Here is a 15,344-nt window from a genome sequence, read left to right as displayed (position 1 = left end):
TGATTTGTGATCTTCACTGGTGTCCAAGGATTACATGAAATCTTTCCACCTTTATCCACCTTTGTCATGGTAGGGAGAACACGTCAATGTAAGGGTGGGGTCATCTAAGATAGCACAAGGGTTAAATCTTAATTTAAAAAAATGTTGAAAAACAAAACAGCAGCTGAGGTAAAAATGAAGGATGCCGGTGCTGATTTTCACCGACGCCCTCCTGGTTGATGCCAACCACCTTCATCCTCATCCAGAACCTGTCTTCCCTTTTCCATCCCTATCCTTGATCCACCTCACCTGTTCCAGATCCACCTGTCACAAGTCCTCATACGATCTGAGTTTGTATGGAAGCGTTTCTGGGGCATAACTAAAAATAAAAGTCAATACCGGAAATGCTTTTACATTTTCAAAATGAAGCTCCTGGAAATGCTGACTGGAATTGGATTTTGCTACACTTATTGCGGGATTGATGTAAAAACCAAAATGCAATCCCCTCTTTGCATTTTCGCTTTAATTATATCGCAGACAGAGTGGTGTTGAAGTAGAAAATGAAAAAGCATTTTGAAGTTTTGATTGAAAATTTTATTTTTGAGTCATTTGATGCAGTTACATTGTGAAAATGAAAAAGCATTTCTGTTCATTCATTTCAGTCGTTTAATTGGATATTTCAAATTGAAATTTGCTACACATTTACCAGAGAACTTTTTGAAAATGAAATGTCAAACACCATTTTCATTATCATTTTAATTAAGTGTTGAAGACAAAAAAGAAAAAGCCGTTTGGCGGATTGCTTTTTCTTTTTAATTTCGAGTCAACGAATCCAGCTTCATTTTGAAAAGGAAAATGCATTTCTGGTATTTTTATTTTAGTTTTATTTATGCTACAGAAAAACCTCCCTAAGTTTGGTCTTTTCCACCTTCAATGTGTGCTTCAGTGACCAAAGCGACCCCCGTGACCCCCTGCTAATCTTTTCCTCCTATCACATCCTGAACTTCTAAGTGTCCTTATATCTGAGACCGTTGATCCTCTCATCCATCTCCTTTCAGAATTTCTCCTTCACTACAGGTCATCTTTCCTGGGGGGTCATTTCACATCACAGCTTCCTACTCCTCGCCATACCTCTCTGAACCTCCAGAAAACTCCTTCAGGATCTTCTCCTCCTCCGTTCTTCTTTCCATCAACACCACCTTGAACTCCTCCTTTTCGAGATCGAGGCCATCAGGCTTTTGGATTTGAATAGTATCCTCAGAGATCCCAGAATGCAAAAGGAGATTTAGCCTTGTTTTACAAAGATTTTCCTGAATGTCCCGAGGGGCAGGAAGGCCGGCCTCCACACTCTCTGAGGATGGATTAAGTCTCCATCTCACAGGCTGAAATTTGGTCAAATTCAAAAAAGTTCCTGCCGCTGTGCTCAAAGTGAATAAACCTTTCAGGACTCAGAAATCCCCTTTTGTTTGTCAAGCAGCAGTGGATGCAGTTTGTTTTTTGAAAACAAGGTGCAATGGTTAAGTTTGTTTGGTTGGTTGTTGTAGATGACACTGTAAACAAAACTCAATTAACAGCAAAGCTTTTGTTTATATCAGTTTGGATTTCTGGACTTTTACATTCAGTCATGTAAAAGTTAAATTCATGCAGATATTTATGTTTTGCTGCTTCAGGTGCAGTCGTGCATTTAATTTACATTTGTTCAAAGCAGAGGTTTGTGGGTAAAACCAAAAAAAAAAAAAAACACCACAAGATAGATGTGACAAGCAGAAAGTTGAATCGGCTTCACAGCAAACAAGCGCGTTGACGTTCTCCTGCAGGGTGGAGGTTCAGGCGGAACCAGGCTTGCAGAGTTCATCAAGGGGGAACAGTTTCAACTCGAGCTGCAGAACGCTTCAGATGTCAGATGTTTGTCTTTTCAGGATGGAAACGGGGGTGGGTTACTCATCTAGGCATCAAAAAAGCGTATTTTAAACAACTTTAGAGAACAAAATAGAATTGATCCACGATAAATAAATGAAATATGACATATGTACATTTCGCGCATTTCCCACATTCGAGATTTCAAGCTTTCGTGGTACGTGCGTGATCCACGTCATTCATAAGTGTTTCTTTCATTCGTCGATGTGCGCGGATGTTTCAGCTGATGGGTCTTTACGTGAATTCTTATTTTTTTTGTGTTTAGAAATTTTAGTCTGTTGAGAATTACGCAGTTTACGCATATTTTATGGAGTTTATACACAATTATTACGTAATTGTGTGTGATTTTTGTGAGATTCATACACAAATTTCATTCCACGTATTTCTATCAGACTTTTCACGCATGTTCCATTGACGTATAACTTTCATATCTCGTATACGGCGCACATATCGCGTTCAAATGACGTAATGAATTAATTGGGTGAAAGCAGACTGCTGCAGAGAGTCGGCATCTGGATCAGGAATGTTTTGCATTGGTAACCAGAGGAAGTAAGACAAAAAAAACAAAAACAGATTTTGATTTCCCACAAGCAAAACCCTCCAAAATAATCTTTGAAGATAAAACTTTGCATATTCAAATGCTTAAGGGTTTAAAGGTGACGCTTCTTCACAGAGATTTCAGCCTCATGAGAAGCAGCTGCTCCATGACGATCTGTGAGTATTCCTCTGATTCTAGAGCTTCTCTGGACAGTGAGACGGTGGATCACATGAGATCACATCAATGGTTGAAGTGTGAATGATTTTCTCATGTACTTTATTTAAAAAGAAATGACTGAACCTTTTATTTTGACAGAAAAGTTCAATAAGGACGAAACAGTTTCTTTGTAAATCATCAAAAAACTTCTTCATTTTAATATGATTTTGCTACTGTTTAGGAGTGAATAATATTTTCATTTACAGTCTCTATCATTTTACTGCATTGAAAACATTGTGCTGATTTAATTGATAAAATGTTGTACATGATTATTAAATTATGTAATCTGCATGACATTGTTCAAGCTGTTTGATGATAAAATACCCCTAATTTACAGTCAAACCTGTCCTTTTTACTCTAAAGAAGTACTCTTATTTTGGGGAAATGATATTGACAGGATGAAAACCGTGAGTAGGGGATGGATTTTCTGTAACCAGAATCAAAGTCAAAACTTGTTGCTGATCTTGCTAAATCTGATCATTTTTTTCCAGTTTGGTCTTTTTTTTACTTCGTGCAAAAATCAAGAACAAAAATCTGTCCAATTTTTATTTCATTTAACATTTTTTAAAATGAACCAAAAGGTGGTACTTATTACATTTTTTTTAAACGTTTAAACCAATTTACAGCTAAAACGTAAAGACATGTGAATTTTACTTAAATCTAATTTATGCAAACACAGTAGGAATTTCTGCAGAATCTCATAAAACATCTTTTTGTTTGCAGTCAAATAAAAAAATGGATCACTGGAGATCTCTGATAACTCTCTTCTTTGGTAAGAGTTTTACTTTTTATACATTATTTCTGTGTATTTATAGGCATTACATTCAATAATATACAGATGCAAACCCTACAGATTTCTCCAAGCTTTTATTTTGTTAACATCAATCAAAAACTTTGATACTCAAGGTGTAAAATGTGTCCTTTGTCTCTGCTTAAAAGTTAGATTAAAAAATTTGAACATTTCTACATTTTGATTTGTTTTATGTTTTAAAGAACCAAAATCAATTTGAAAGAAAAAGTCAGAAAAATGACTTTTCCAAAAAAGGTAAAACCGACAGGACAGTATTTAGATGGGATGGACAATAGAGATGTTTTATAGAAACATGTCATTTAAAAAATCCACAGTAAGGTCATGTTTAAGAAAAAAAGGGTAAACCCTTTAACTGCCTGTGCAACCAAATGGTAGAAAATGGTAGAGCACATTTAGAAAATGTGAAAGGATAACTATTTGTTCCCCCAATGATTATTAAAAAAACAGATGTGTGAAACAGTGTGAAAAACTCCCCCAAGGCAATAAGCAGCACAGTTTTATTGTAATTTTAATTGATTTTGCCTTGGTTGGGTAGTTGAAGGGAATTTTGAAATTTTCCAAAATGTTGTGACAATATTTAAAATTAACTTGATTAATTGCTGGTCTTTCAAGCTCAATTTTTGGAGCTGTAACCACTGCAGTTTAAAAGGTGCAGCTTCCAAGGTCCAACATTTGTCTCTTTAAAAATATTTAAAATATTATTGATAAGATTATAAATACTGGGATGGAGCATTAGGGCCAATTTACAAATGAAAAAATTAATATAAAAATGTATGACTTTAACCTTGTTATATAACTTTTTACTTTTTGTGGCCCAATACTCCGTCTTAACTTAGAGCTAATCAGCTTTAAGGCACAACATGCAAAATTAGAAAAACATTTTTCTACCTTAAAATGAAGTCTGAGAGAAATCTTGTATCAGAAACCTTAAATATGCACAGAATATGTAAATATTTGTTCATTTGTTTTTATTTAAATTCATGTTTCTTTTAGTGCTGCGGCTGTAATCTCTATTCTTCTATTTTTCTATCTGCAATGGTCACAGAATGATGCAAAAACTGAAGTTTCCTTCAAAGACGAAGCATCTTTGATTTTATTTTGAAAATCTCATCTGTTATTTCCTTTTTCATGAGCTTCCCAACTGGATTTCCTGAACCTTGCTGTTCATTTGTCGTTTGGATTCTTGTCTCCCTCCAGGATTTTCTCTGAGCTCCTGCTCCAGGTTCCCCCTGCGTCAGTACCACTATGTGGACTCGGCCAAGTCCTGGTATGAGGCCCGACAGTCCTGCAGAGAGAACTTCACCGACCTGGCCACATTTGAAAGCATGGATGACATAAACAGGCTGCAACCCCCTTTCAACAACACGCAGGCCTGGATTGGGCTTTGGGACGATCCGAACGCTTGGCAAACATCTATGGGCAACCAAAGCAACTCCTGGAGATGGTCGGCAACGGGGGAAACCACCAAGACCTGGTACCATTCATGGTATTCCCCATTTCTGGACTTTTATGGAGGACTAGAAACATGTGGGATGATGAAGAGCGGGGGACGTTGGGGAGACTACAATTGTGCTGTCTCCCTGGGCTTTTTGTGTTACAATGGTAAGAAAAGATTCTGGATTTTATGTTGTACATTGAGAATGGGTGTCATAGAGCAGAACTCTTTAGCTGGGACCAAACCGTCTTCTGCAGTCCCCTTTGAGGCGATGGAACCTACAAGATGCTTTGAACAGGATGGAATAAAAGGGTCTACATCCTGCTTTTGTTAAGCCTTTCATAGTAAACTACATCCATATATCTGATTATATATCACCATTTGCAGGTTATTTTCCTACCTGAAAGTAAGATGACTCGATCTCTGAGGCTCCGCCTTTCTCTCCTTGTGCGTGCCGCCCATTTCATTACGTCATCCTAGAGTCGGCCTTGGCAGCATTTCTGCGTTTCTCCCACGAAAACAAACGACAGTCAAACTTTTGCAGAGGTGGAGGTGCATGTTGTGCGTCTAAATTGAGAGTGTTAAGTCAACCACTGATAGCTCCGCAGAGAAAGTGGGTGTTAGCCTGGGGGCGGGGCTAGCAGCCCCCCTTCCTGGAAGGGGCTGTTCCTCACTTTGTGATGTCACAAGGTTTAACCGCTTTGGTTTAATATTAAAATAAACGTAAAAAATAAAAAGTTGATTTTGCATGATATAGGCCCTTTAAAGCTCAAAAATGAATGCAGTTAGTTCATCCAGTCCCCCAACTGTCTTAATGCCCCGCCCCATGCACTTGTATGGGGGCTTAACCGTACGGTTGTGTGGGTTTTTGGGTTGTCTGGGTCCATGGAGGGTCGTAGAGGAGTGGCTGCATCTCAAGGGGAGCACAGGTGTGTCTTGCATTGACCTTGAGGCTATATGACCAACTCAAGGGACGTAATGAAAACGGAACGTACCATCTTCGTGCATGTGTTAGGTGTATTGTGAAGTATTTGTAAGGATTAGGGAAGTTACATGCACTTCTGACGAATTGGTGATGCTGTGTCCTTACTGGTCGTTAGTGAGGTGTGAGTACTGATCCTTACAGACCATGCACAAATCTCATTTTCTTCAACAACTCTTCAAAGTGTTTTTTCCATCTTTCCATGGTACTACTGACACGTTAACACATCACCGTCCCCATCCTTGATCACCCTAACCTGCTGCATGTCCTTTCCATCTCGGTCTCTCTGCCTTGCTAAACTGTATCGGTCAGTCTCTACCCCTACCCTTTCTTTTTTCATCTTTCTCATCACCAGAGTAATCCTACACACCACCATCCTAAGCTGTCTCACCTACCACTACTTTTCAGTCACTGATGTCCTTCATACTAAATAATCTACACAAGATGTGGTCCAGCTGTGTGCTTCCACCTCCACTCTTATCCGTCACCCGATTTCTTTGCAAAATCAGCCACTTCGGGGAAGCCACCGTCCGACGCGAACCTGGAGGAGGGTTGAGGCTTCCACATTGTGCATTAACTTCTGACAAAGCACACTTTGTTGGCCATTAACCCCATAAAGAAAATAAGATTCCACCAACAACTGATTTATTTGTTACTGTGGCAAAAAAAGCACAACTTCAAATAAATAAATAAATAAATAGTTTTAGGCTGCAAAAACTGTCATCAAAGTTGTGTATAGTAAGACTAAAAAACATAATTAAATTTTAAACACAAAAACCACAAAAGGAGCGAGCATTGAATCCTGTAAGAAAACTGCAGAAAGGAAGAGACTGAAGGCGTTAGCTGATAGAAAATGTCAGCTGGTCTGTTTTTTATTTACAGAAAAGGATCTGTTTCTGAACACAACCATCAGTGAAGTCTTTTATTTTTATGTTGCAGTAACAGAACAGAACCAGAAAGTTTATTTTTACATTGGACAGTCCAGGTCCTGGAGTTCTGCTCAAAACTACTGCAGAGAGCACTACTTGGACTTGGCGATGATTGAGAACCAGGAGGAGAACACAAGGGCTGGCAGCGCTGCACCATCCTCACCTCTGACCTGGATCGGTCTGTACCGGGAGCCGTGGACCTGGTCTGACCAGAGCCACAGCACGTTCCGAAACAACATCCCCGCCGGCCTGACCAACCCCAGCGGCGGACACTGTGTGCTGGAGAACACGGATGATCACCTGTGGGACAACCAGGACTGTAGTGTGAAAAATGGGTTCATCTGCCAACAAGGTGACGATTCAGTCCAGGTTCCACACAGAACCCGGACTCTGCTGTGTGACTGTTTGTTCTGTTTGGCTCAGTTTCCAGGATGAGAACCACCTTCAGGTTAAAACTCCTCAGCCAGGTGGACCTGAGCGATCCAGCGGTGAAAAGCCAGATCCTGCAGCAGGTAGATCTCTGGGACGCTTTTCTTATGAAAGGATTCTACTTCCTGAATGTTTATTTTCTTTGTCTTTCAGCTTTCTGCTTTGCTCACAAAAGACGGATGGAGCGACTTCAACCTGCAGTGGACAGTTAAACCCCAAAAAACTCCGTAGTGATGCAGGGATGGTCCTCCAAATGACCCCCATGTCCACAGGAAAAAATGTCCAAAAACCAACCCCACTTCTTCATGGTTTTGAATGTGCTTCATATACGTTGCATTTATTAGTTATTAGTATATTAATGATCATTCAAAAGCTTTTAATTACTTTTAGTTTGTTTCTAATTTTGCTTTAAATTATTTGTTTGTTCTTTTTTTGGACTCAAGAAACTGGCAGAAAAACTACAGTTAGAGTTTGCATTTTTACAATAAATAAAGACTTTGGATTGATCCCAAAATTTAAAAAAAGTTGTAAAATATTTCTATGTTGAACCAGATTACGTAGAAATCTCACAAGTAGAATAACAATTGATCAATAAACCCTTTTATATTCCAGATCAATCTGTCTGAGGCAAGTAGTTAATCGTATCCACCAATACCAATAAAAAAGTCTCAAAATAAAACAAATTGTTTCTATTGGAAAACACCAAGTTCCATTCCAGCGGACAACACACACACCTGCTGCAAACACGTGTGACCAAACAGTGAGGTTGAATGTTCCCTTTGGATTATTTGGATGTGGAAAAACAACAGTGGACTGAACTTCAGGAAACACTTTGGTTTAGTCTGTCATAAGAGTGGAAATGCCCGATGTAACGGTGTTGCATGAATAAAAGACTCTTCATTCTGGAGATGGGATCAGGTGTGTTGTTTTCCCCCCCATAGAATCTCGTTGCTGCCGATTTGGGACAAACCTAAAATATCTATTTTATGTACAATAGTCAAGGGGTTAAGAAACCATAAATACAAGCATCTTTAAGCATTAGAAATAGCCCCTTGGCTAAAATAACTGCTGTTTTATTGATAAGAATAGCAACAAAACTGTTTGAATTACAGCTCAGTAAATAAGTATTTGAAGACCTGAGAAAATCAATGTTAATATTATATATGGAAGCCTTTGCTTGCGATTCCACAGGGAAACGTTTCCTGTTGTTTTTCACCAGGTTTGCACACACTGCAGGAGGGATTTCGGCCCCCTCCTCCACACAGATCTTCTCTAGATCAGTCAGGTTTCAGGGCTGTCGCTGAATAACAGTTTTATTTCACTCCAAAGATCTTCTATTGGGTTAAGGTCTGGAGACTGACTCGGCCACTCCAGAGCCTTCACAATGCAGTCGTCCTGTCCTGTGTACGGAAACCCCCCCAATAGCATGAGGCTACCACCACCATGCTTCACATAGAGATGGTGATCATTCCTCTTCCTCCAAACACAGCGAGTGGAATCAAGACCTAAAAGTTGTATTTTGGTCTCATATGACCACATGACTTTCTCCAATGATCCTCTGGATCATCCAAATGCTCACCGGCAAACTCAACACGGGCCTGAACATGTCCTGGTTTAAGCAGGGGAACCTTTTGTGGCATGCATGATTTCAAACCATCACGTCTCAGTGCATTGCCAACAGTAACCATGGAAACGGTGGTCCCATCTCTTCCCGTGTAGGTCTGGACTGAGTCCTCACCTTTCCTAGGATAATTGAGACCCCACCAGGTGAGATTTTGCATTGAGCTCCAGTCCGAGGGAGATTGACAGTCATGTTTAGCTCCTTCCATTTTCTAAGAACTGCTCCAACAGTGGATCTTTTTTCACCAAGCCGCTTGTCAATTGCCCCGTAGTCCTTTCCAGCCTCGTGAAGGCCAGCAATTTTGTCTCTGGCGTCTTTGGACAGCTCTTTGGTCTTGGCTATGTTAGTAGTTGGAGACTCAGTGATTTTTATGGGGTGAACAGGTGTGTTTATGCAGTTAATGACCTCAACCAGGTGCTTCTTATTTAGTGGAGTGGAGGTGGACTATTTAAAGGTCTTTGAGGGTCAGAATTCTAGCTGATAGACGGGGGTTCAAATACTTGTTTGCCTCACTAAATGCTGCCATCACAGGCTTTAGCGGACAATTGAATTAGTTGGAAATCTCATATTAAATATGAGCATAAAAGATACTTTTAATGGTTTTAAAATAAATTAACGCTCCTGCACCTTTTATCAGTCAGATCTTTTGGTAAAATGCCCTGAAATGCTCCAGAACTGGTCTTCTGACCACTCCAACTATAAAATCCCAAACTTATGAGAAGGCGTCTTTTCAGCACTATGGCCCTCATTTATGGAGCAGCCTGCCGGAAGTGTAGGGCAGTAATTATAAAACAAAGCTGCAATCAAACACTTTTAAAAAATGGCACCGTGCTGGTTTAATCACTATTACAAACTTAGTAGCTCTTTAAACTTTACAGTTTTTTTCAAAGCTAAAACTCAAAAATTGCCACACAAAATTCCAAATAATTTCAATGAGAGAGAAAGAGGCCAAATTCTAAAGAGCACAACCTTTAAATCTGCACGTTGACAAAAGAAACTGAAACGTTTTGAGGCGAATCGGCTGCAGAAAATGAGGACCAGGAGTATTTTGCATTGTTAAATGTGCAGGGGTTGTTTTTTTCCCCAGGAACCAGAAAAAGCGGAAGAAGAAAAACAGATTTCGATTTGCAACCCTCCCCAAAAAGAAAATTTAAAGAGGAAACTTTGCATATTCAAAGTCTCCACATCCAGGGTTTTAAAGGTGGTGCTTCTTCACAGAGTTTCACAGAGATTTCAGCCTCATGAGTAGCAGCAGCTCCATGAAGATCTGTGAGTATTCCTCTGATTCTAGAGCATCACTGGACTTTCACAGGCAGATGGAAATATGAACACATTTAGGTTTAGTGTGTGAGACCACATGCTCATTGGCCATTTCCTTTAGATGGGATCTAGTTTAATGCTACCGGTGATTGAAGATTTTGAATTTCTTTTGAAATTGTCTGGGAAAAATATATTCTGGAGTCTTTTTATCCTATTTAGGAGGGAGAGGAAAAGAGGACACACACAAAAAAAAGAGTAAAAAAGTCTTATTGCAGTCCAGAACACATTTCTTGATAATTATTACGATGATAATGATTTTTGAGGGAAATAAATTATCATTAGAATTATGAATCTGCATAATATTATTGATATTTTACTGTTATGATAATTAAATATTACTATTTTACAGTTTGAAAAGTATTTTGTACTTTAAAAAAGTACTTATTTTTAATCAATAATGACACTGACAGGACAAGAACTATGAAGAAAAATTGTTTTTTCTGTGAGGAGAGTAAATATATTAAACCCAAAAAATAAATTCAAGCATTGAAATACCTTAAATAAGTAGTGTAATGCTATGACATGTAGACTTTTTAAAGTTTTTGTTTTTTTACTTGATGATTTTTGAAAATCTGTCTGACTTTGCAAGCCAGGTTTAAACATGACTTTGATTAAAGTTACTTTAAATCCAATTCTTTCTTCTATTTGGTGCCAACTTCTTGCTATTTTCTTTCCTTAATTGAAATAAACAAAAATGAAAAAAAGAGACATTTGTTAAATCCTTCCCATTTCTACACCAATTTCTTAAGCCAAAATGTAAAGCCATAAAGAATATATTTGACTTTTGAAAGCATGAAATGAAATTTTAGTGAAAATGCATCTCAATGAAACATTTTATCGTTTGCAGTCAAAGCAAAAATGGATCACTGGACAAGTCGGATAAGTCTCCTTTTCTTTGGTAAGAGTTTCTTTTTTATTCATTGATGGAAGAGATTATTTGTCCGTGATTAGGGCGGGGTGAGGGCTACGGTTGGGGTTAGAGTTAAAGTATACAGAACTGCCGCTCGCTGGATAATTTCTCTTTTTCTGACCATTCTCTGTGAACTCTAGAGATGGTTGTGGGTGAAAATCCCAGTGGTAGTTTCTGAAATACTCAGACCCGCCTGTCTGGAACCAACAACCATCAAGGTCACTCCAATCATCTTTCTTCCCTGTTCTGATGCTACATGCCTAAATGTTGCTGCCATGTGATTGGCTGGTTAGAAACTTGTGTAAACGAGCAGCTGGACAGGTGTGCCTAACGAAGTGGCCAGTGACTGCACAGCTTCTTGTGTTGACATGGATGCGACTCTATATCTGAAGTTTTATGTGGACAGTGACAATAAAGTCACAGTTCTGGCCTTCAAATGTGTGTCTTGCGTTACGCCACATCAATATTATGCTATTGGAATGCATGTTAACCAAATCAGAGGATTTAATAAATCATAGAGTGATGTTCATGTATAGGTGCAGAATGGTGCAAAAGTTGAATTTTTCTTCTGTGAGAAAGTATCTTTTATTTTTTTGTTGTTGAAAGTTTTCTTTCACTATTTGCTTCCCAACTGGATTTCCTGAACCTTGCCGTTCATTTGACGTTTGGATTCTTGTCTTCATCCAGGATTTTCTCTGAGCTCCTGCTCCAGGTTCCCCCTGCGTCAGTACCACTATGTGGACTCGGCCAAGTCCTGGTATGAGGCCCGACAGTCCTGCAGAGAGAACTTCACCGACCTGGCTACATTTGAAAGCATGGATGACATAAACAGGCTGCAACCCCCCTTCAAAAACACGCAGGCCTGGATTGGGCTTTGGGATGATCCGAACGCTTGGCAAACATCCATGGGCAACCAAAGCAACTCCTGGAGATGGTCGGCAACGGGGGAAACCAGCAAGACCGGGTTTAAGTCGTGGTATTCCCCAAATCCAGATTTTTATAGAGGCGGAGAAACATGCGTGATAATAAGGAACAAAGGAGTTTGGGGAGACATAGACTGTGCTTCCTCCCTGGGCTTTTTATGTTTCAATGGTAAGAAAAGGTTTGGGTTTGTGGTGGCTGATACTCCTTGAACAACATTTTCTCTCATTATGAGGAAACACAAAGTGGCACACAACTGTAGAGTAGAAAATAAATGTCTACAATTTAAACAGACAAACAGACACCCAGTATGGGGTGTTGACCCATTGGGGTCTTCCAGGCTCGTGGAGGGTCATTGAGAGGAGCGTCAAGGGGAGACTAGGTGTATTTCGGCGGCGGTTTTTAGTTTTCGCCCACAAAAACAAACAACATCCAAACTTTTGCAAATATAGATGTAAATATTGTGTCTCTAAAATGAAAGAGATCACTGCCAGCTCCACAGAGAAAGTGTGTGTGTTAGCCTGTGGGTGGGGCTGGAGGGACAGACTCTTCCTGGAAGGGGCGGTACCCCACATTGTGACATCGCAATGTGAGGACGCATTCGTTTTAGTGGGATTGGGAGGGGCTGGTGCTCAGAGAGCAGGTTTTTAGAGTAAAATGTGTAAATGGATCAAAATACCGCATTGGGGTTATTTTTTCATGAGGAATGAACATTATAAAACAAAGCTCAAAAAGTGGATTTTTGATAATATAGGCTTTAATCATTTTTTGCTCATATCCATCAGTTAGGGTTCATTTATACACTTTTATTTCAGACTCAGATGCGGTCCATAGAAAAAGATACAAATACAGCATACATAATAAAAAGTAAAAAATATAAATTAATAAACATCTTTTATTTCTTCAAAAAACAAGTTAAGCCAGGGGACTTTTTAATGTTTTTTTTAACTTCTTTATTTGACTATTTGTGGTCGACGATCTGATTCATAGTCGATATTAGTTCAATTCTCTGACCTTAAATGGATCCCAGACAACTTTAGCCAAAACCTAAACTAGTGTGACTCAGAGAGAAATATCTGGTTACTGAACAGAGCAGGTGAAGTTTGACTAACTTGCCTCAGACAGATCGATGTGGTAGGAAAGTACTGTACTGTAAACCGATTCAGCGATCATGTCCCTTAATCGTTAAACCCATATTCTTTATCTTCAGGGTGTTAATTTTCTCCTCAAAACGAACAGAATGAACCGGTGTGAAATGTTCCTGTGGTTCTTTCAGAAATCTGGTTGGAACCAGACCTACATTTAGAAAACCAGTTTACCTAAGCAAATGCAACATGTAAAGACTCTTAATTTGCTTTTTTAAGTAACCACGTTTCTTAAACATTGTGCAAACCGGAAAGTATTTCCATAATCAGATTAGAGGAACAAGGAAATCTGTCTTCCTTATGTTGATTTTTGTCCCCTGGAAAATCTGTTTTTTCCAGGAGAACATTTGCATAACAAAACCTGCAGAAACTCTGCATCTGACTTTCCAAGAAGCAGCTAAACGAGAGCAACGAAGAAGATCCTGCAGGGTAGTGAAGCTGCGAAAACCCAGTTATTTGTCAGTATAAATAAACTTAAATAAACTAAATGCAAATAACAAGAGTTTCATTTAAAAATCTTTTTAAATAAAGGATCTGAGAATTTGTGCATTGCAAAACTTAAAAATGAACCTTTTTATTGACAGCTAGCAATATTTATACATTTTCTTCATTTAAAAAGACACAAATGTGAAGTTTGATTTTAAGGACAGAGATCAGAACACATCCTTCATTAAAGCAAACCCATGATTAAACATGCTAAATCCACACAGTCCTACAAATGTGACCCAATTTAAAGTTAAACCTTAAGAAACATTTCACCAGGGAAATGATTTTTTCATACTTTTTTCTTTACAATATTTCCATCCAGTTATGGTCTGTCCACGTTTTCTTTTTTATTATTAATTTTAGGACTTTTCTCTCAAAGTGATTCTCAGCAGTCGGTCTTTTGTGAGACAGAAAGAAGGAACAAAGTGACCGACTGACGTTAGCCTATTGAAAATGTTGTCATCTGGTCTGTTTTTTATTCACAGCATAGAAAAGGATCTGTTTCTGAACCCAACCATCAGTGAAGTCTTTTATTTTTATGTTGCAGTAACAGAACAGAACCAGAAAGTCTATTTTTACATTGGACAGTCCTTGTCCTGGAGTTCTGCTCAAAACTACTGCAGAGAGCACTACTTGGACTTGGCGATGATTGAGAACCAGGAGGAGAACACAAGGGCTGGCAGCGCTGCACCATCCTCACCTCTGACCTGGATCGGTCTGTACCGGGAGCCGTGGACCTGGTCTGACCAGAGCCACAGCACGTTCCGAAACAACAACCCCGCCGGCCTGACCAACCCCAGCGGCGGACACTGTGTGCTGGAGAACACGGATGGTCACCTGTGGGACAACCAGGACTGTAGTGTGAAAAACAGGTTCATCTGCCAACAAGGTGACGATTCAGTCCAGGTTCCACACAGAACCCGGACTCTGCTGTGTGACTGTTTGTTCTGTTTGGCTCAGTTTCCAGGATGAGAACCACCTTCAGGTTAAAACTCCTCAGCCAGGTGGACCTGAGCGATCCAGCGGTGAAAAGCCAGATCCTGCAGCAGGTAGATCTCTGGGACGCTTTTCTTTTGAAAGGATTCTACTTCCTGAATGTTTATTTTCTTTGTCTTTCAGCTTTCTGCTTTGCTCACAAAAGACGGATGGAGCGACTTCAACCTGCAGTGGACAGTTAAACCCCAAAAAACTCCGTAGTGATGCAGGGATGGTCCTCCAGATGACCCCCATGTCCACAGGAAAAAATGTCCGTAAACCAAGTAAAACCTTAGAGATTAAGACGTTCCTCCCTTGATACAACTGAAAAAATCTGAACCAGCAGAATTTGTCTTGGTGAAATTTATGTGAATAAGTTTGAAGACCAAATTGGAAAAAATGTCAGCAAAGTTCAAGTAACTTTGAAAGAATTCAGTCTCTCTGGTCTCCCATAGCTAACTCCATGACTTAGGCGGTGGGGGGCCTGGGTGTCGCTGCTCCTTGTCTGTCTGCCGTGGTTAAGGGTGGGGATCGGGGCCTACCAGTGCCCAGTGGGGGGCGGTAGGGACTCCGTTAGTCAGGGGGTCGGGTCCGGTGACTGTGTGGGGCAGGCTGGGGTGCTGTGCGGTCTTCCGGGCTCGGGTGTGGGGGGAGTGTGGTTGGGGAGGTTGACTGGTGGTCTGGCTTGGCTTGGGGGGTGGTCTTTTTGCCTGTGCTGGGGGAGGAGGGG

The 15,344-nt window shown here is 39.9% G+C and overlaps 2 protein-coding genes across 2 annotated transcripts; both read left to right on the top strand.

Annotated features, from left to right (window-relative positions):
• Positions 1–6,791: 6,791 nt before the first annotated feature.
• Positions 6,792–8,143, top strand: LOC144984525 (macrophage mannose receptor 1-like). The gene is made up of 3 exons (XM_078933287.1): positions 6,792–7,159; positions 7,231–7,319; positions 7,390–8,143. The coding sequence occupies exons 1-3, from the start codon at positions 6,916–6,918 to the stop codon at positions 7,465–7,467; spliced, it is 411 nt and encodes a 136-aa protein (XP_078789413.1). The 5' UTR covers positions 6,792–6,915; the 3' UTR covers positions 7,468–8,143.
• A 954-nt stretch (positions 8,144–9,097) lies between these two features.
• Positions 9,098–15,137, top strand: LOC110016747 (macrophage mannose receptor 1-like). The gene is made up of 6 exons (XM_078933273.1): positions 9,098–10,126; positions 11,025–11,075; positions 11,775–12,179; positions 14,187–14,528; positions 14,600–14,688; positions 14,759–15,137. Exons 1-6 carry the CDS (start codon positions 10,099–10,101, stop codon positions 14,834–14,836), a joined length of 993 nt encoding a protein of 330 aa, XP_078789399.1. The 5' UTR covers positions 9,098–10,098; the 3' UTR covers positions 14,837–15,137.
• The last annotated feature ends 207 nt before the right edge of the window (positions 15,138–15,344 follow it).

The sequence above is a fragment of the Oryzias latipes genome, chromosome 16, assembly GCF_053564925.1.
Source record: "Oryzias latipes strain Hd-rR chromosome 16, Olatipes_Hd-rR_3.1".
Lineage (NCBI taxonomy): Eukaryota > Metazoa > Chordata > Actinopteri > Beloniformes > Adrianichthyidae > Oryzias > Oryzias latipes.
The sequence above is the reverse complement of the archived record's forward strand: the minus strand, read 5'-3'. Positions and strand labels throughout refer to the sequence as shown.